Raw genomic sequence first — 20601 nt, forward strand, 5'->3', positions numbered from 1 at the left:
ATATATGTAACCTAAACATTTGTACCCCCATAATATGCTGAAATTTTTAAAAAAGCAAAAAAAAAAAAAAAAAAAAGATGTATTTTCATTCTTCCTTTACACATGAGAAAACAGAGATCAAACATAGGCCTTTGTTTGATCTTATGACTGTCATTGAGGATGTTGATGAGCAATTCTCACAGGTTAATTATTCTGCTCAGAGCTCTCCAGACTAAAGGAAATCCAGAATGAAATTGGTAGGCTTAGCAACTGTGGTAGTCCTCAGACAAGATAAATTGAATACAGCTATTAGGACAATACCACAAATGGAATCAGTGGACTCAGAAGTTACTCGAGTGGCTCAATTTTGCACAGTGAGAAAAGACTGATCCCAGGAGGTGCAGATCAGAACAAGCCCAAGCTTATTATTCTACTTTCTGCACAAAAGTGCATGCAAAGGCCTGGCCCAGCTCACCATTCCTTGAGAACCATGTGCTATCTAACAACCACATTCTCTTGCATGGTAAATGACATCCTCTATGGACCTAGGAAACAAGAATGCAGATTCTCATAGATCTGCATGAGTATATCCCTAGAATGCTTGAAAGTTCAAATTGTGTCGTTCTCCTTGGAATCTGCATTTATGATTTCAAAGTCAGTCTTTTTGTTCTTGGCCTACCCCTAGCCCTTTTGATGTATAAAAAATGGTGCTGGGGTTTCAATGTGTCCCCCAAAAGTTCTTGTGTTGGAAACTTAATTGCCAATGCAACAGTAGTAAGAAGTGGGGTCTTTAAGAAATGATTGGCATGAGTAGATTAATGCCCTTATCTCAGGAGTGACTTAGTGCTCTCCAGAGTAAATTAGTTCTCTCAGAAGCAAGTCAGTTGTCCCAAGAGCAGCTTGTTATAAACGCAAGCTCAGCTCACTCCTGAGGTCTTTTTTGTCCCTGCTCACTTGCCCTTCCGCTCTTCTGCCGTGTTATGACAAAATATGAAAGCCCTCACCAGAGGCTACCGCCATGCTCTTGGACTTCCCAGCCTCCAAAACCATGCGCCAAATAAACTTATTTTGTTTAAAAATTACCTGTCTCAGGTATTCTCTTATAGCAACAGAAAACAGACAAAGACAGATGGATTAACATTTATATGCAGCTTGACTAAGAAAGAGCTTATTTGGCCCAGATTATCCTCAGTTCCTCTGGAAAATTACTAAACAGTATAAAACTGCATAAAACTTCATACTTAAAATCTCGATACTGAAATCTTCGATACTTAACAGGAGTCTTTTAACAAATTACTTGTCTCTGGGGATAGGGCTGGGGAGAAGGCAATACAATGAATGCAAAGGAAGGCTTTGAGCCCAATTATCAGTAACAAAAGTAAGTAGGAATTTGGAGACATTAGTGATGTGCTTAAGCAGGCATAATTACAAGGCATCTCCTTCCACTGAAGCCTGGAAAATGACTTTGCACACCGGGGTTTCAAATGTCGCCCACTGTGTAACCTTGGTGTGCTCTTTGACGACACCTACATTCAGCTTCTCAGTTAGTAAGATGGTGGTGCTCTTATACTTCCCATCTCACGGGATCAAATCCAGCATGAAAACCACTTGATATGTTGTGAAGTTATGTATAAAGGTACAGTGGTGGGCTCTCAACTGATTTGAGCAGTCATCTACAATAAAGTTATCTATAATCAATTTACAAAGGGAAGCAGGGTTCTGCAAATTTGTGGACCAAAAGATGCTTAATTAGGAAGGAATTCCAAAAGGATGATTCATCTATACTGTGGAAGGTAATACCAGATCACCCCATTTTAAAATGAGGAAAAAAATGAGAGCAACTCCTAATGAATTCTCCCGTTGGTTGCTGTCTTGCACCATTCCACTTAAGAACAGCTTATCAGCTTTTGGAACAGTCATTGCTTTAGCTTCACTCCCAAGAGGCAGGAACCATGTGTGAGTCTAACTACTGAGCTTCGGTGAGGGCCCAAGACCATCACTGGCTCTTCCGAGCCATTGCTGAAGTCTGAATGCACAGACACTGTTAGCTCCGTGCCATCAACTGTCACTGGGATCACTGGGTCATGAGAACAGATACTGCTCTAACTAGGATTTTTTCAGAGTGATTATTGAAAGGATCCAGAGGCGCCTCATGGAGTGAAAGACGGGAGTACAGACAGGCCTCCCAGGGACTGGCCCTGAGGATGGAGCATCTTGGCCTGAGCCCTCCCCGGGCCTCCATCTCTCTCTGTCACTCTCTGTCCCTGTACACAGCTGTGTCATTCCCCTCCCTCTCAGTAGACCCCTTCCTCTGCTCGCTCATCTGTTCACACACAGCCCGTATGGCCAACCTCAGGTGGCAGCTGCATCTACGAATGCATCTCACACTTTCGTGCTTGCATGCCCCCTTGAAGATGTTTCAAAAACCATGTGCCACCTCGTACATTTGTTTGTAGACATGTAAACTTTTTCATCACAAGTTTAAATAGATGCCAAGAATGCGGTGTCCAACGTATTTTAAATTTTGACAGTTTAAAAAACTATCCCGTGGAATCTAAATACAGTTCAATGGCAACTTGATTCCCACAAGCGTCCATTTAAGAAGTGCATGAATAAGCTTTTTCTAAAAATAGTAGTCATGTTTCAGAGCAGATTCACAGTAAAATTGAAAAGCACAGAGAGTTCCCACATAGCCCTTGTCCCTACAGGGGGACATGCACAGCTTCCCCCACTATCAATGTCCCCCAACACAGTGGCATATTTGTCACAATCAATGAACCTACATTGACACATCATTGTCACCCACAGTCTATAGTCAACATTAGGTCTCACTCTTCGTCTTGTGCAGGAAGACTTTTTAACATTTGGGACTTTTTATATTGTTCCTTTTTTCCCCTTGAACTATTCCCATTCCATTTTCTCTACAAATATTTATCCTGCTGTAATATATTTATATGCTTGAAAGTCTCTTATTGATCTCTCTCTCACTTCTCTTCCACAAATTATGTTCATAAATTGATAGGTAAGCTTTTCTTTTCTTTCATGATAAAGCACTTAAGTGTTTTAAAAAAAAAAATCACAGTCAATTAAAACAACATAAAAACATTTTTAAAATAATAAATTTTGACATTAATTAAACTTAAAAAGTAAAAAGGGGGGGGCATCTCCTAATGTTATAAATAGATGGAGCCTTTTCCCCCTTCTGGTTAATTCTGGGATCAAGGATGACTGTTCCATATCCATTGTGTTTCTGGCTTCCATTTGCGTAGGTGTGAAGCACTTTTTACAGATGTAAGTACTGAGAAACCTTGTTCTCATAAATAAGCAGGTGGGCATAGAAGAATGCCACTCAGTCCTTTGAACTCTTTCCAAGGCTCTAGTCGAAAGTCAAAGGCGGGGCCGGGCGCGGTGGCTCACGTCTGTAATCCTACCACTCTGGGAGGCCGAGGCGGGTGGATTGCTCGAGGTCAGGAGTTCGAGACCAGCCTGAGCAAGAGCGAGACCCCGTCTCTACTAAAAATAGAAAGAAATTAGTGGACAACTAAAAATATATAGAGAAAAAATTAGCTGGACATGGTGGCACATGCCTGTAGTCCCAGCTACTCGGGAGGCTGAGGCAGGAGGATTGCTTAAGCCCAGGAGTCTGAGGTTGCTGTGAGCTAGGTTGACACCACGGTACTCTAGCCCGGGCAACAGAACAAGACTCTGTCTCAAAAAAAAAAAAATAGTGAAATGGTGTGAAGCCAGAAGCAATGGCCAGTGGTCCACGGGAGGAAGGTCCGAGCAGAGGACAGACGAGTGCAGGGACATGGGGGCTTTCTGCTCTGCTGGGGGCCTGGGGGCTTTCTGCTCTGCTGGGGGCCTGGGGGCATGGGCCCCGGCGAGCGAAATGGGCTGAGAAGGGTGTTCAGCTCTGTGTCCTCAGCACCAGGACGGAGCTGTCAGGGGTGGGGCTTGTTGAAAGAAGCTTTGGGCTGATGGGCAAGAAGCGCTGGGAAGAGGGAGGGGAGGAGTTGTATTCTGCCCATGAGCAACAGAGCTTTCTGGGCTTCAAATAGGAGTGAGGAAAAGGTATTACCTTTTCTCCCTACAGGGGCCCTCTTGCCCAGGTCGTACAGTCTCTTTTGGGGAAGGTAGGTCGTTGCGCTAGAAGGTTGCTATTCCAGTAAAGGCAGCTTTATTTAAAACGTCCACCATGCAAAGATCAGTGTCATTGCCTGTGTAGGGGAGAAAACATTTCTTTTCTCACCCGTGGCTAGGTTCATCGTGGCTGAGGCTCCTGTAACAAAAGACAGATTAACAAGAGAAAAAGCACACAAATGTATTTGCTATAAGTTTTATGTAACGCTGAAGCCTTCAGAAATGAAGACCTAAAGAAACAAGGAAAAGTGCACATATTTACGGACAGTCATGCAGAAATATGATTGGAGGGACAGAAGGGTGTGATCTAATGGTAATAAACTGGGGGGGGACTTAGCAAGGCCCGTTTGTTCAGATTCTTCCCTGAGTCCCTGTGTCTTCAAAGACATTGACATTCCTGTCCTCTGGGCGTAGGTCGGACACCTCTCTGATGAGGGTCTTGTGAGCTACTTTAAGGGAAGGTCAGAGGATTCTTTTATGACCTGCCCCAGGGGGGAAGGACGGGAGAAAGTCAGAGAGACCTTCCTGCTTCTGCTGTTTTCTCAAATGCCATATTTTGGACTGGTAAGTCTTGAACCCCGTTACCTGAAACCCAAAGAGAGGTCGGAGGACCTTGGACTGAAAAATCATTCCAGTACTAACACCAGCCAGTCCTGCTGCCAGGAGCCGTAAGAATCTGTTTTCAGAGAAGGTACTGGTGAAGTCAGTTGATGTAAGATTGTTTCCTTACTGTGCCCCTTTTTATTTCTTTTAGTAACTTTCTTTTGCTAATTTCAAAAATCATATCAATGTGTTATAAAAGGCAAGGTTGGAAAATTCAGAAAAATATAAGGAAGGAAATTTGAATCACCCATAATCTCACTCTCTAGCAATAATCACTACTGATACTTAGGCAGTGTTTATTCTGTAGGTGAAGGTTCTGTTTCTGAACTGAAGTTTGGTGGTGGCTGCAGGTTACTGTCGGCTGCAAGGGTGACGGGGAGAGAGAGAAACACAACTTCTTCTTCCCCACGGCCTGGCAGCCACTGGGAGAAAATGGCCTCGTGGCATCTCTCCTCCATTCCAACCTCCCTCTTCCTGCCGGGGCAATCTTTGACCAGCCAGGACCAGCTGGAAGGTCATCGCCTTTAAGGCCCTCAGTGCGGGCCGCTGTGTTGAAGGAAGGTCCACCGTGGCGTCCGTGCCCTGCATCCTCTTGTCACCCAGTGTGGGCGTGTGTCGTAGTCAGTGTCTGATGCATGAGAAAACAGCCCCAGAGTCCCAGCGGCTGACAGCAACAGACATGTGCTCTCTGCCGGATCTGCAGCTCATCCGTCCTGGGCTCAGAATGCGAGTCAGGTTCAGGGAATTCCACGTGTGTTTCATTGTCCCCAGACATCAGGCCTGTGACGTATCCTTCCCACGATGAATGGCAAGAGTGTAGGCAAGTGCGGGGACTCACACTATGCCCCTCAAGTCCTCTGCTCAGAATTGTTGCCTTGTCCCTTCCACGCCCAGGCTGTTGACCAAGGCAGGTCCCATGGCCGGACTCAGCGTCGGTGGGGCAAGGCAGAGGAAGTGACTGCCCGGGCACCCGGCGCCAGGCAGAGCACGAGGAGCCATGGTCTGGTCTCCATTCAGTGGACTGCGCTAATTTCACATCCCTGGCCAGACTGGCTGTTCCCTGGCACTGCAGAGACACCCCCCTACTTAGCGACCTCCGTGCCTATCTATATGCTGCTTCTCCTGCCTGGAACGCTGCCCTTACTCTTTTTGCCCTAGCTGAGTATTGAACATCTTGCAAGGCCTGACTCAGACTTTGATCTCCTCTGCAAAGTTTCCCTTGACCATCTCAGCCCATAGCAGTTTCTTCCTCTCTGATAATCTATAGAACGTGGCTCGTTCTGAATGTATGTGGCATCACATATCTGCCACATCTGTAGGTGTGCAGGCATCGTCCATCTGTCTCTCAATGTGACAGCAAGCTTCTGAAGAGCAGGGATGCTTTGCACCTGTCGGGTACTCACAGATATTTACGCGTGGACTGATCCCTGCTTGCTTGATTTGCTCTTTATTCCAAGAAGGTGATATTTTAAAAGTAACGTATTTGCTCTGTTTCTTTCTATACAGCTGTCCCCAAATCTTGCGCTCTCAGAAGCTGTGGGAAAAGACAGAAAGCTGAGACCAAAAGTCTCATTTCCTGTTTTATAGTTGCCTTATTATTCAATGCAGATGTGTCCAGTTTCTGTTTACAACCGATAGGGATTAAATGTTGAGTTCCACTGCCCGTGACAGGGCGCCACAGGTGAAAGTTGTGACTCGGGGGCCATCTGTCTGATTGCAAGGACTGCCCTCCTGCGGCACAGATTTACGTTGTGCTTTTGCTTTTTCATGAAAACAGAAACAAAAACGCAGCAAAGCACAGTCACCTTGAAGGTCAAACATTGTTCAGAAGCTGAAAAAGTAGGAGGTGTGTCCGGGAAAGTCACGACTACAGATCCTGACTCTTCAGGGCACCGTTGTGAAATGTGCCACTCCACAGTTTAGACGGGCTCTTCCCTTAACTGTCCCCGCAGAGGGTGACACGTGCTCTCCCTTTCTCAGACGATGATGAGAAACATGCTATGCAGCCTTCGTCGTGCTCTCTGTTTGTCCTTTCGTCATAGGTGATTCAAATATCTAACCCTCTAAATCAAGGTTTGCACATGACATAGAGTTTATCATTTTACCCATTTTTAAGTGTCCCCTTCAGTGGTGTTATGTACATTCACGTTGTTGTCTAGGTTGTCTCCTACGGTGCTTAAAGCATTTTTTTTTAAGATAGGGTCTCGCTATGTTGTCCAGGCTGGACTCCAACTCCTGGGCTCAAGCGATCCTCCCGCCTTGGCCTCTAAAGTAACTGGGACTACAGGTGTGCACTGCCACACCTGGCTCTGGACTTAGAGCATTTTAATGCTGAGAAAAAAAATTTTAAACTCAAAGCTTTGCCACTGATCAGCCTTGGGCAAATCACTTCTTCCTCTGTTTCCTTATCTGTAAAGTAGCAATAGCAACAGTGCCTACGTCATGGGGTTCCCATAAGGATGAATGAAAAGCACACCTGTAAAGCCCTGGCACAGAGTTCTGGCAGGCAGAATGTGTTATCCATCATAGTTAATTGTAGTCTTCAAGCCAAACAGGTAAAATTAAAATAGTTTTCTGCATCCTGTATTATAATCACACTCACAATATACTGTCCTTTCAAAGAACAAGTACAAAGGTCTTGAAAAAACATTAAAAGAAAACTTCTATTTAATAAGAATTATCAAAGACATTGTACTTGTTTCCCCTATTTAAATTAACAAATCACCATTTTTGTGCATTCTATGTCTAGTAGATACCATAAATCTACATTTTATTTGCCTACAGTTTGCTTCCTTTCTGTCTAGCACACTGAGTTCTCAAACTTCAGTGTGCATAAGGATCATCCAGGAAGCATATTGGAATGCAGATTTCCAGGCTTCGCCCCAGAGATTCCAGTTAACTAGGTTGGTAGCCCAGGAAAGTGCATTTTTCTGAGCACCAAGGATCATACTTGCAAAAATACTCCTATGGTATAAACAAACATTTGTGTCTAGGTTCAGGAGGGTCCTTAATTTACTCACTGTGTTCCTAAGATGTTATTTTCTACTTTTAATATATTTTTCATGCATTATTTTATAAAACCCGATGTTACATAAAAATCCTGAACACTATGACAGTGGTAACTCATAACATTCACTTTGTGTAAGGGTAGCTCAGCTGTGCTGATTATGTAAAAGTTAGTCCTGAGTGCTTGTGATTTTTTGGAAACTCACACACTGCTTATTTTTAGCTATCTCATTGATATTCAGTATTAAAGAGGCATGATATTAATGCCGGGTCACGTGATATTAATTAGGCAAACCACACTTAGGGATCATGTGTCCATTTTTGAGTGCTTTTAAACCACAATCTTCCCTGCCTTTGTTTGGGCATTTCTCTTTCTAGAAATGCCCTTTCTACTTCTGTCGGGCTCAGAAGTTGCCAAGTAGCAAACTTTGTGTTGTGATTGACCCACGCAGTTTTTAAAAAATAGAAGAAGTTGCCAACATTTATAAAAATCCAGATTTCAGGCTTTGCTTTTAGATTTCAGGTTAAGCCCGAATCTCTAGTCCACAAGGCCTTAGGCCCCCACCCCCCCACCCCACAAAATCCACCAGTGGGAGCAGTTCCCCTGGGACATGGGACATGGGACATGGGACATGGGACACGGGACATGGGTTCCACCTTCATTCCAGCCCCAGGCTCTTCCCAGCGCATGAGGGGTTCCGAGCCTCCAGGATTTGACACATATGTTATAGAACGTGGAATTTAACAGTCAAATGACATTGCATTTTTTGCTAGTGTTTTCTGTCTTACAGCTCCTCATTGATTGTGCACTATGGGAGGGAGGGGAGGTTTTACTCCGGCCTCAGTGATGCGGTAATCCGCACTCGAGAAGGTGATGGTGCGGTTTCATGTTCATGTCACACCTGTCCATCTCTCTCTCCAGCACGACCATGCGTTCCTTGCAGTGTCTAGCATGGTAATCAATGCTTACTGATCTGATCTTTTAACATTTTATTTAGAATTTCTACTTGAATAACAAAGGGAAAAAAGAAGGCAAGGAAACCAATGAGAAAATGAATGCTAAGAACAAGGAATCTTTACTTGAGGTAAGCTTAATTTTGCAGAGTGGAAGAAAAGAGAAGGATTTTTTTTGCTGTATCTATTTTTAAGTTACTTGCGTCCCAGAACAATGGGAAAGTCTGAGACATGCACTGCAACGTTAAGTTGGGGGTTTAAAATCAAATTATTACTAAATTACAGCTATTTAGATGATTCAGCTTGCTGTGATTTACTGTACAGCTGTCTGTGATGATCACTACTGGAGCGTGTTCCAGAAGTTTATTTGCAATTGATTTTTTGAAAACTCCTAATGAGTTTTCACATAATGACTGTGCTAAAAATCGAAGCTCTGTTCCCAGCACATAAGGCGAGTGAAATGAGTGCAGATCACAGACGGGCATGCTAGAGCCATACCCAGGTCTTACGTGCCTGCGACAGTGTGTGGACCTTCTCTTGAGTTAGTAGATTTTGGACTTTTCTTGAAAACCGGAAGACCTGCTGATGCCTGAGCCCGTGTTCCCACCTGGAGCCAATTGGCAGACGCCGAAGGGCGCCCTCTCGCGTTCACTAAGGTCCTGCCCCGACGCTGTCGGTCTCTATTCCGGGCCGGGATCTCAGCCCTGCACCGGATGAAGCGGGTGTCAGGACCTGCAGCTAGTCCCAAGACCCTGAGCTCAGGACACAGCTTCTGCTTCCTGGGACCATGAGCACAGTGGGCATTTCTGGGAGGCCCAACAGTGCAGTCCTTGTTACAGAACTTCAGCAGTGCTTTGAGGTTGGATGCCAAAGAAAATGCAAAGCATGTTATGCTTTAAAAAATCAGCATTACCCTTTTGTCTAATTTGGGCCAAGAATCTGCTTGAATTTAAGAGATTATTGCTAGGACAACCAATACTGGCTAATTGGGGCGGGGGGGGAATTGGGGGAAATTTGAACAAAAATGTTTTCCAGTTCTACTACGTATAAATTTACTTGGAAGATGCAAAATTCAGTTGTTTTGCATTTATGAGACTAAATGGGAGGATATTGAGAGTTATGAAAAGAAAGCAAAAAATAAGTTTGAGCATTTGAACTGTCACGTAGGATAATATGTAATTTTATTCTATTGCTTTTTAAAAGGAATTTATTAAGAAATCTAATTCTATGCAAGTTTTGCGATTTGAAAATCTGTATCTAGAAGATGTGCTTAGTCATTCTTTTCTGATACCATAGTATTAATAATTGCCTCTGTCACTCTTTGAAAAGAAAACTATGCCAATAAGATATTAACTTCTTTTATATATTACTATATATTATTTTTTTTCTATAATACCAGCAATGAAATAGTAATTATTTTTTACTTATCAGGAAAGGCTACTGTGCAGGTTTGTTTAAATGTGTGTGCTTTATGTCACCGAAATCTCAATTTCAGGAAAGTTTCTGTGGAACGTCTATCATTGTACCAGAACTCGAAGGAGCTCTTTATTTGAAAGAAGATGGAAAGAAATCCTGGAAAAGGCGCTATTTCCTTTTACGGGCTTCTGGAATTTATTATGTACCCAAAGGAAAGACTAAGGTCAGAGAGAAAAAGCAAACACAAAAATAAAAAAGCACTTTAGCAATAAAGCATTTCACGAAAGTGAAACTAAAGAAATACTGAGGGGGCAATTTCAATACACGCTGTCGCCCTAGGATCCGTAGAACTGGAACGTTTAGAGAAATACATACCCGAATTAATGAAACCCTTTTCCATTTTTTCCATAGTTCTCCCTTAAAAATAAAAGAATTTGGTCTATTTTAAAATGAGATTTCAAAAATTATGCCAAAAGCACTTTTCTTTTTTTTTTTTTTTTTGTTGAGACAGAGTCTCACTTTGTTGCCCAGGCTAGAGTGAGTGCCGTGGCGTCAGCTTAGCTCACAGCAACCTCAGACTCCTGGGCTTAAGCGATCCTACTGCCTCAGCCTCCCGAGTAGCTGGGACTACAGGCATGCGCCACTATGCCCGGCTAATTTTTTCTATATAGATTTTTAGGTGTCCATATAATGTCTTTCTATTTTTAGTAGAGACGGGGTCTCGCTCAGGCTGGTCTCGAACTCCTGACCTTGAGCAATCCACCCGCCTCGGCCTCCCAGAGTGCTAGGATTACAGGCGTGAGCCACCGCGCCCGGCCCAAAAGCACTTTTCTAGAGATTATTTTGTTACTTTACATATCCATTTCTGAGGATGTTTTTTTTTCCCCTGTATTTACACTCTTCTTCCATAATCATTGGAGTAAAAATTCTACCTGGAATCACAGAGGCATTAGAGGTCTTGATAACATCTTCATTGAGATTTCAGCCCTTATCCTCTGAACACGTGAATCGTTCTCCGAGGTGTACTATATGCATTGCCTGCCTAATTTAACAGACCATGTTAGACATCAGTTAACTTAGTGATTTGGGATCATTGCCTCAAATCTCCAAGCATATCTTAAATTCTTCTTCGAAATGTAATTTTAACTGTCATTCCGACCATTAGCTTTTTCTAAGACCTTTCTCGAACTCCTGACCCCCAGCCATCCTCCCATCTCGGCCTCCCAAGAGTGCTAGTATTACAGGCCTGAGCCACCGTGCTGGGCTCTAAGACTTTTCTTAGAGGGTTGCGACTTTTCCACCTTTTGTTCACCTTTAGAGAGCCTTAGGATGTATCTTTTGTCCATGTCTGGGGTGAGCCAAAGCGTTTTGCCTTTCCTTCAGAATGCAGGGCGCCACCAAACGGCGTATTTGTGGATTGCACGCTTCCTCGGATAGCGTAACCCACGTTTCCAAGCAGGCGAAGTCCTGGTGGGCATCCAGGTCGCCCCCTCTGGAAAGGAGACTCTGGCATCCCTGTGGGAAGGCAGGAGGGGCACTGTGGGAAGCTCTGGCCCAGGGCAGCAGCTGTTCTCCTGCTTCTCTTTGACTCTGGTCTCAGTCTCAGATCTGATACTTTCCCTCCTGTCACGTTGGGGACCTAACAAATGACCTACAGATCATTTGTTTTGTTTTAGAAATTTCGCTTGAAGCTCTGACTCCGGGGGCCGGAGGAGGAGGGCAAGGGCAACGTACATGACCTAAACTTTTGTACCCCTACAATATGCTGAAATAGTAATGATAATAAAAAGAAGCTTTAGCAAGTGAAAAAAAAAAAAGAAAAAAATTTTATGTCTTGGGCATTTAAATACAAGTGAGACATATAAATAAACCGATAACAAACAATCCACTGAATGATAAAAATTAAAAGTGTTCTCATCAGGGTTGGCAAGGAAACCGCTCACTGCTGCCACTAACATTGGGTTGGAGGCACTAGACAGTAAGTCAAGGAAAAGAGTAAGTATAGTTATTGGAAAAGAAGAGGCAAAAACTCTCATTTTTCACAGGTGGCATGATTATCTACCCAATACTCAACTGAAAACCTATTAGGACCAAATAAATTACCAAATAAGTTATTTTCCTTTATTCAAATTATGTGCAAATTAAAATATAATGCAAAAGATTTCATACAATAGTAAAAACAAAAAAAAATGTGAAACACCTAACAATGAACTTAAGAAATGTTCAAGACCTACATGGCATAAAATACAAAATTTAAGAAAAGAAATGAAGTAGAACTGGATAAATGGAAATGTACCCTGTTGTTAGTTGAAAGATACTGACTCTCCTCACATTTTTCTATAATATAAAGTCCAAATAAAAATTTCAGTAGTGGGCCGGGCGCGGTGGCTCACGCCTGTAATCCCAGCACTCTGGGAGGCCGAGGTGGGCGGATCGTTTGAGCTCAGGAGTTCGAGACCAGCCTGAGCAAGAGCGAGACCCCATCTCTACTAAAAATAGAAAGAAATTATATGGACAGCTAAAAATATATACAGAAAAAATTAGCCGGGCATGGTGGTGCATGCCTGTAGTCCCAGCTACTCGGGAGGCTGAGACAGGAGGATCCCTTGAGCTCAGGAGTTTGAGGTTGCTGTGAGCTAGGCTGACACCACGGTACTCACTCTAGCCTGGGCAACAGAGTGAGACTCTGTCTCAAAAAAAAAAAAAAAAAAAAATTTCAGTAGGATTCTTTTTACTTGAAGTTCACAAACTGAATCTAAAATTCATCAGAAATAGACACTTCCAGACTGGGCACAGTGGTTCATACCTGTAATCCCAGCACTTTGGTAGGCTGAGGAGGGAGAATCACTGGAGGCCAAGAGTTCAAGACCAGCCTGGACAACACAGCAAGACCCTGTTTCTATAAAAGAAAAAAAAAGAAAAGAAAAGACGCTTCCAAAATACCAAAATAGATCCCCCCAAAATTGTGAAGAACATTGAGATAGAACTCCTCCTCTCGGATGTCAAAACATTAGATAAAAACAGTACAACTAGAGGCAAACAGGTCAACAGAGAGCCATCTAACATAAGGGAAATTAAAGTCAGTATTTTACAGCAGTGGGGAAAAAATGTGCTGTTCAATGACTAGCATTGAAATAATGTATGTCCATTTGGAAAACAAAAGTTTCCTACCTCATTTCATGTACCAAATTAAATTCTACCTTGATTAAAATATCTTTAGGAAAAAAAGAGTATAAAACCCTAGAAGAGGCCGGGCGCAGTGGCTCACGCCTGTAATCCTAGCACTCTGGGAGGCTGAGGCGGGAGGATCAGCCTGAGCAAGAGTGAGACCCCATCTCTACTAAAAATAGAAAGAAATTAGTGGACAACTAAAAATATATAGAGAAAAAATTAGCTGGGCATGGTGGCACATGCCTGTAGTCCCAGCTACTCAGGAGGCTGAGGCAGAAGGATCGCTTGAGCCCGGGAGTTTGAGGTTGCTGTGAGCTAGGCTGACGCCACGGCACTCACTCTAGCCTGGGCAACAGAGCGAGACTCTGTCTCAAAAAAAAAAAAAAAAATCCTAGAAGAAAATATAGGTTAATAATTTCACAATTTGGAGGTGGGAAAAGCCTTCTTAAGCAAAAATAAAAACTCAAAATTATACAGGAGAAAATTGATAGATTTAACTATATAAAGTTGTTTTTAATTCCTTATGGCCAAAGCTACCAGACAAGAAGACTAACTAGAGAGTCAGGGTGTACATTTGGAACATGTATAACCAAGTATATCCATAAAATATAAAGACTTCAAATCAATGGGAAAAAGATAAATATACTTGTAGAAAACTGGCAAAGCTTTTAAAGTGAGAATTCACAGAAAAGGAAATACTAGCAGCTACTGACTAACTAAACGTTGCCCTATTTTACTAGAATCAGGGAAATGTAAATTAAACAGTGAGATATTTCCTCCTTTATTTTTTTTTTTTTTTTTGAGACAGAGTCTCGCTTTGTTGCCCGGGCTACAGTGAGTGCCGTGGCATCAGCCTAGCTCACAGCAACCTCAAACTCCTGGGCTTAAGCGATCCTCCTGCCTCAGCCTCCCGAGTAGCTGGGACTACAGGCATGCACCACCATGCCCGGCTAATTTTTTCTATATATATTTTAGTTGGCCAGATAATTTCTTTCTATTTTTAGTAGAGACGGGGTCTCGCTGTTGGTCAGCTGGTCTCGAACTCCTGACCTTGAGCGATCCACCCGCCTCGGCCTCCCAGAGTGCTAGGATTACAGGCGTGAGCCACCGCGCCCGGCCTGGTATTTCCTCCTTGAGATTGATAAAATAAACAATATTGATAAGCACATTTTGACAGGAATAGGTAAAAAAAAAGGGGGGGGCACTGTCATGCATAGGAGGTTGCAAGTTAAACTGGCACTGCCAATTGGGGGACAATTTAGCAAGACCTATGCATATGTAAAAAGAGAATTAAATACGCTTTCAAATGGGAACTGCACCCTTGGCAAATCTGTCCCGCTGAAATGTTTGCTCATATGCACAGCATTGTCTGTAATAGCAAAATACTGAAATAAGCTTGAATCATCTATAGAGGAATGGTTACATAAATTGTTGCATCCATACAGTGGTACACTGCAGCCATAGAATGAATGTCATATGTCCATCCACATGTCCTGACATAGAAAGACCCCAAGATACAATGTTAAGAAAAAGGGGCTGGGTGTGATAGCTCACACCTGTTATCCCAGCACATTGGGAGGTCACGGTGGGAGGATCGCTTGAGACCAGGACTTTGAGACCAGCCTGGGCAACATGGTGAGACTTAGTCTCTACAAAAGGTCTCAAAATTAGCCAGGCCTGGTGGCACATGCCGGTGGTCCCAGCTGCTCAGAAGGCTTAGGTGGGAGGATCCCTTGAGCCCAGGAGTTCGAGGCTACAGTGAGCTATGATGCCACTGCACTCCAGCCTGGGTGACAGAGTCAGACTCTGTCTCAGTGAACAAATAAGTAAATAAATAAGAAAAAGAATAAGTCACGGAACAGTGTAGTAAAATCTCATTCATGTTTTGAAAATTGTGTATTTGCATATAAGTGGGTATATCTACATGTACATATGTTCATAAATGCCTACCCAAAAACATCTGGAGGAATACTACCAAACTATTAACTAAGGTACCTCTGGAGAAAAGAGTGGAATAAGAAACAGGGATGATGAAGGAACATGTGCATTTATTTTACATGTATTTTTTAATTGTGACAAGTATGCATTATTTTTCTAATTGCAACTTAGAAAATCCAGAAGGAAACATCTTCTAAGATAAAAATGCACAACTACATATAAAAGAATAATTGTACACTAAGGTATGACAATTCTGCTCTTTATTCTCTAACTAGATAAAGAAGTATAGAATGTGAAAGAAAAAAAGAGCGTCATGGAACAAATTTGTAATTGAAGTGTAACCAAATATGTAGATTAGAGGTTGCAGTCTTCACAGCGCACATTATCCATGGAGGAGAGGTCTCTGTTTCCATGGCAACATGCCTGCAGTAAAAAGAAAGCAGGAAAGAAATCCATTTGCTCAGGAAGTGCATGAAGTGTGTGCTAATTTACTGAGCCTCGAATTTACCTCTCATTGTTCACCCTGCGGGGGGACTTTTTGTTTTAATGCCCAATCACAAAATCCATCACTGACTTAGGATGGCAAAAGCCAAATGAAATTTCTGCTGAGGTGGTCACCTTGTTCTGACTGCATCAGTGACATCTCCAGGGCAGCCAGTTCTGACTCTGGGAGTCCGGGCAGGTACTAGAACAGCAGTATAATTTCTCGCTGTGTTTCTGAGCCAGTGGCACCCTGTTTTGCCTTGGTTGCACGCTTTTTTTTAATTGACAAATAATTGTCATATACATGGGGTACATAGTGATTTTTTTTTTTTTTTTTTTTTTGAGACAGAGTCTTGCTCTGTTGCCTGGGCTAGAGTGCCGTGGCGTCAGCCCAGTTCACAGCAACCTCAAACTCCTGGGCTCAAGCAATCCTCCTGCCTCAGCCCCCCGAGTAGCTGGGATTACAGGCATGCGCCACCATGCCTGGCTAATTTTTCTATATATATTTTTAGTTGTCCAGATCATTTCTTTCTATTTTTAGTAGAGACAGGATCTCACTCTTGCTCAGGCTGGTCTCGAACTCCTGAGCTCAAACGATCTGCCCGCCTCGGCCTCCCAGAGTGCTAGCATTACAGGCGTGAGCCACCGTGCCCAGCCCATAGTGATTTTTGATATAACACATATAATATACAGTTATCAGATCAGGATAATTAGCATATCCATCATCTCACAGATGTATCATTACTTTGGGTTGGGAACGTTCAATATCTTTCACCTCTCAAAATGCAGGTCTGGCTTTTAGAAAATTATATGTGGTTATTGTTTATATAAATAACCTAAAAGTCAGTATTTTCTCTATTAGATTGTAGTCCTTACTTGCACCATCAGAAACAACCTTGGGACATTATTAACTGTCGTCTCAGTTGAGCTTGTGTCTTCCCTCTCTTGCAGACATCTCGAGATCTGGCGTGTTTTATACAGTTTGAAAATGTCAATATTTACTATGGGATTCAGTGTAAAATGAAATATAAAGCGCCCACTGACTACTGCTTTGTCTTAAAGGTATGTTGTAAGAAATCCTTCATTTAGATTTGTAAGCAATTCAAGGTAATATTTTTTTTTTTTAGGAAAAAAATGTTAAATGCTATAGAGTTATCCACAAGTGTACCATAGAAAAAATTTTTTAAACCAAAATATGAGCAGGGAAAACATTTCTATTAGTTTGGGTCATTTTTCCCCAGTGCCTGTATCTGAGCCTAAAACTTTAATCTGTTGGGGTCTTCATCAGTTCTGAAAATAAAAGTTCCACATTTGGAACACATTAATGTATAATTTTATTGATAAAACTGAGAAAAGTTCTCAGTTCTTTATTGATTGGACTCATTCCACTATAAGAAGTTTTTAGAAATTGGAAACTTGCCAAGATTTTGTAGGAAAAAAATATAGAAAATAGCAAAAAAACACTTTTTAAAAAAGGTACTGGATTATGAAACTTTTTAAGGCATGTATTGTCAAAAGGCAATATGCATTGTCGTGTGTTTGATATGATTTATATTTTTTAAGACCAGAATCTCAGATCAGTAGATGCGTTAGCAGAACCACAGATGTGATGTATTGAGGGTCTCTATGTCTACAGACTTCAGGGATTAGGACTATAAGTTTTTCTTGTGTTTGTTCTAAGTCAAATCAATAATTAGACCAAATCAATCATATTTAATAATTTTGACTCCTGCACAATTTTGTTACTTATTATAATTATCAAATAATGATTGGTTGAAATTATCAGCTTCATTGAGGCCTGGGGATATATTGTGTAGTTCTCATTCAGACATCCTAATCCTCTGCTTCATTACGAAGCATCCACGTTTAGCAGTTTACACTATATTAGCTCAGCCAGCCTGGCACTCCCCCCGTGGCTCTCTACCAAGGGCATTTTGCCCCCAGGGGACATATGGCAAATGTCTAGAGACATTTTTGATTGTCATATCTTGGGGGCACAGAGCAGTGCTACTCTCTGGCGGGTAGAGGCCAGAGAAGCTGCTCACTGCCAGCAGTGGACAAGACAAACCCAACACCAAAGAACTCTCTGGCCCCAGATGCCAACAGTGCTCCTGTTGAGAAAACTGCCCTCGACAGAAGAGCCCAGAATAATGGCCACCGAGGAAAGGAAGAGGGCTGGATCCCTTCACTCATTCATTCATTGAACATTCGTTGAATGACAACTGTCTTCTGGGCACCGTTCCAGGTGCTAGGAACATAGCAGCGAACAAAGCAGATGATGCTCCCCGTCCTCGGGGAGTTTACATTCAATGTGAGGGAAATGTGACAAATGTGTGACGTGACATTGGGCAATAATAAAGCCAGGGGTCAGTATGAAGTGGGATAGTGGACAGAGCATCCCAGGGGCCAGGCTTCTTTGGATGGGGTGGTCACAGAAAGGCTCTTCAAGGGAGTGACGTTTGACAAAATATGTGAATGAAGTGAGGAAGCAGGAATTAGCTGGGGAAAGAATCTTCCAGGAACAAGAACAGTAAGTGCAAAGGTCCTGGGGTAGGAGGTTTGTTTGGTGAGAAGGAAGAGAGAGGTGAGGAGGATGCCCTGGCTGCTTCTGGTTCTTGCACCTCCTTGTCTGTTCCTGGCATAAGAAAGATAATAAGAATAATGGCAAACATTTATACAACGTTTAGTTTATAGATGTGGAATGTGTGCACAGACTGCCCAGCCAATAAGTGGTTGACTCAGGATGAGAACACAGGCAGTGTGACTCAGAGGCCATTCTCGGACACTGTTCATTGGGCCACCATAGATCTGGACACGAAGCATCTTCTACCCGCTGCTCCTCCCACATTGCCCCCTGCCCTTGAACCATGTCCCCATCTGCCCCTGTGGCCCTTGTTTGAGACATTACCAAAATGGAAGTCCTAATTTCCATGCACATTCCAGCACACTTCATCCCTGAAGCACTGGCCACACTTCTTAAACTGGGAGAAGGTGGTTTTGGAGAGAGTTTCTGAAGTGCTGGTCTGTAAACTGGCTGAATCAGTGTCATTGGAGGCTTGTTAAAAATGCAGGTTCCCAGGCTCTGGACCACTGAATCAAAATGTTTAAGAAGGAGGCCCAGGAATCTTTATTTTTCCTGAACACAGTCAAGTTTTGCACTCAGAGTGTTAGAATGTATCCTCACTCTAACCACCAGTAGTCAGGGCTTAGGTGGTGTTGAAATGCCCTTCAGAGTGGGCAGATGGGACAAAAGTCTAGCAGAAGGGAGCAAAGGCCAAACCCCAGGGCTGGGGGCCGGGGGCCAGAGCAGGGATGTCTGTGAAGAGAAATACAAGGTCTCAGATTAGAGGATGGTGGTTTAGACAGAGTGAACAGGGCAGGGACTCAGTTTCTTGGACTGATGCACAAGTTTGGGACCAGGTTGTAGAATCATGGCAGGAGCTGAACTACCTGACCTGAGACACAAGGCGATCCTGGGCTGCACCAAGAACAGCAATGCTGGGCCCCAGGGTACTGAACTAGGACTTCTAAACTCCCTCCAATCCGAGGCCTGTGTCTTCAGGAGAGAGCTGAGGGCCTTCCCAAAGGGGAGAGAGGGCCCAGGGGTGGAGAAACCGGCAGGGCCGATGGCTCTGGAAACAAGACTCATGAGCAACTCTAGCAGAACATGCCTTTCCTTTTCCAAAACATTGGGAATTTTTATTAATTTGCTGAATAAAAGGGTCTGTTGTGGTTTGGAGAACCTAATTTGTTTATGAACCTTTCCGTCACTTATTTCCCTTTCTGCCCACTCTTTAAAAAAAAAAAAAACAAAAGCTCTTCATATTCAAATATTTCATTAGCGTGAGCCAATTTCCCGAATGCAAAGAGCGTGTGCGTAGATTACAGGAGGGATTCAGGATGCCCGGAGACGTGTGGAGAGACTGTGATTCCGTGGACACGCACTGACTGTTAGGTCCAGGCCAGACTTTCCCGTCAGTAGGAGGCTAATGAGTGCGACAGTCCCTGCGGGGTGCTGTCGGAAAGCCTGGAGTTGGAGTGCTGGCCTTGTCACCTACTAACTAGGTCACTCTGAGGCTCTAAGCCTCATTGCCTCATCGTCAAAGTGGAGATCAGAGTACCCAGCCCTTCCTGTGAGGATGAAATAAAATATGCTGATAAAATCATTAGTGCAATGGCTAGAAACATAACAGCACTCAATAAGTGGTAGCTATTATGACTGCACTCTAGTATTAAATATTTTTCTTATTAGCCAGTGGTTCTCAAACTTTAGTACGCATCAGAATCACTTAGGGGATTGCGAAGATACAGATTGCTGGGCTCCCAGAGTTTTAGACTCAGTAAATGAGAGCAGGCCCAGGAATTTTCTTTTCTTTTCCTTTTTCTGTAACTTTTTTAACTGACACACAGAAATTGTACACATTTATAGGGCAAAATGTGATATTTTGATACATGCATGGATTGTAAGTTGCTCAAATCATGGTAATGAGCACATCCATAACCTTCAGTATTTCTCATTTCTTTGTGTTGAGGACATTCAAAGTCCTCTCTTCTACCTATTTGAAATACAGAATGCCTTATTAATAACTGCAGTCACCCTACTGTGAAAAACTGTGGTCACCCTACTGTGCAACAGAGTACCAGAACTGACTCCTGACTGTAACATTGTACCCACTGGCCAACCTCTCCCCATCTCCGCCTCCCCCCTGCTCTTCCCAGCCTCTGGTAACCACTGTTCTCCTCTCAACTTCTAGATCAGTTTTTTCAGCTTTCACATTCGAGTGAGATCATGCGATATTTGTCTTCCCATGCCTGGCTTATTTCACTCAACACGATGTCCTCCAGGCTCATCCATATGGTCGCAAATGACAGGATTTCATCCTTTTTTATAGCTAAATAATATAATGTGTG

General features: G+C 43.0%; 1 protein-coding gene across 1 annotated transcript in view; it reads left to right on the forward strand.

The window, feature by feature from the left end:
* Positions 1–20601, forward strand: part of APBB1IP (amyloid beta precursor protein binding family B member 1 interacting protein) — a 94394-nt gene that overhangs the window by 55454 nt on the left and 18339 nt on the right. Inside the window, exons 8-10 of the mRNA XM_069458651.1 lie at positions 8727–8813; positions 10178–10321; positions 16642–16752. Of these exons, the coding sequence (XP_069314752.1) occupies positions 8727–8813; positions 10178–10321; positions 16642–16752 (342 nt within the window). The remainder of the gene's footprint in view (positions 1–8726; positions 8814–10177; positions 10322–16641; positions 16753–20601) is intronic.

This window comes from Eulemur rufifrons, chromosome 25 (assembly GCF_041146395.1).
Source record: "Eulemur rufifrons isolate Redbay chromosome 25, OSU_ERuf_1, whole genome shotgun sequence".
NCBI lineage: Eukaryota > Metazoa > Chordata > Mammalia > Primates > Lemuridae > Eulemur > Eulemur rufifrons.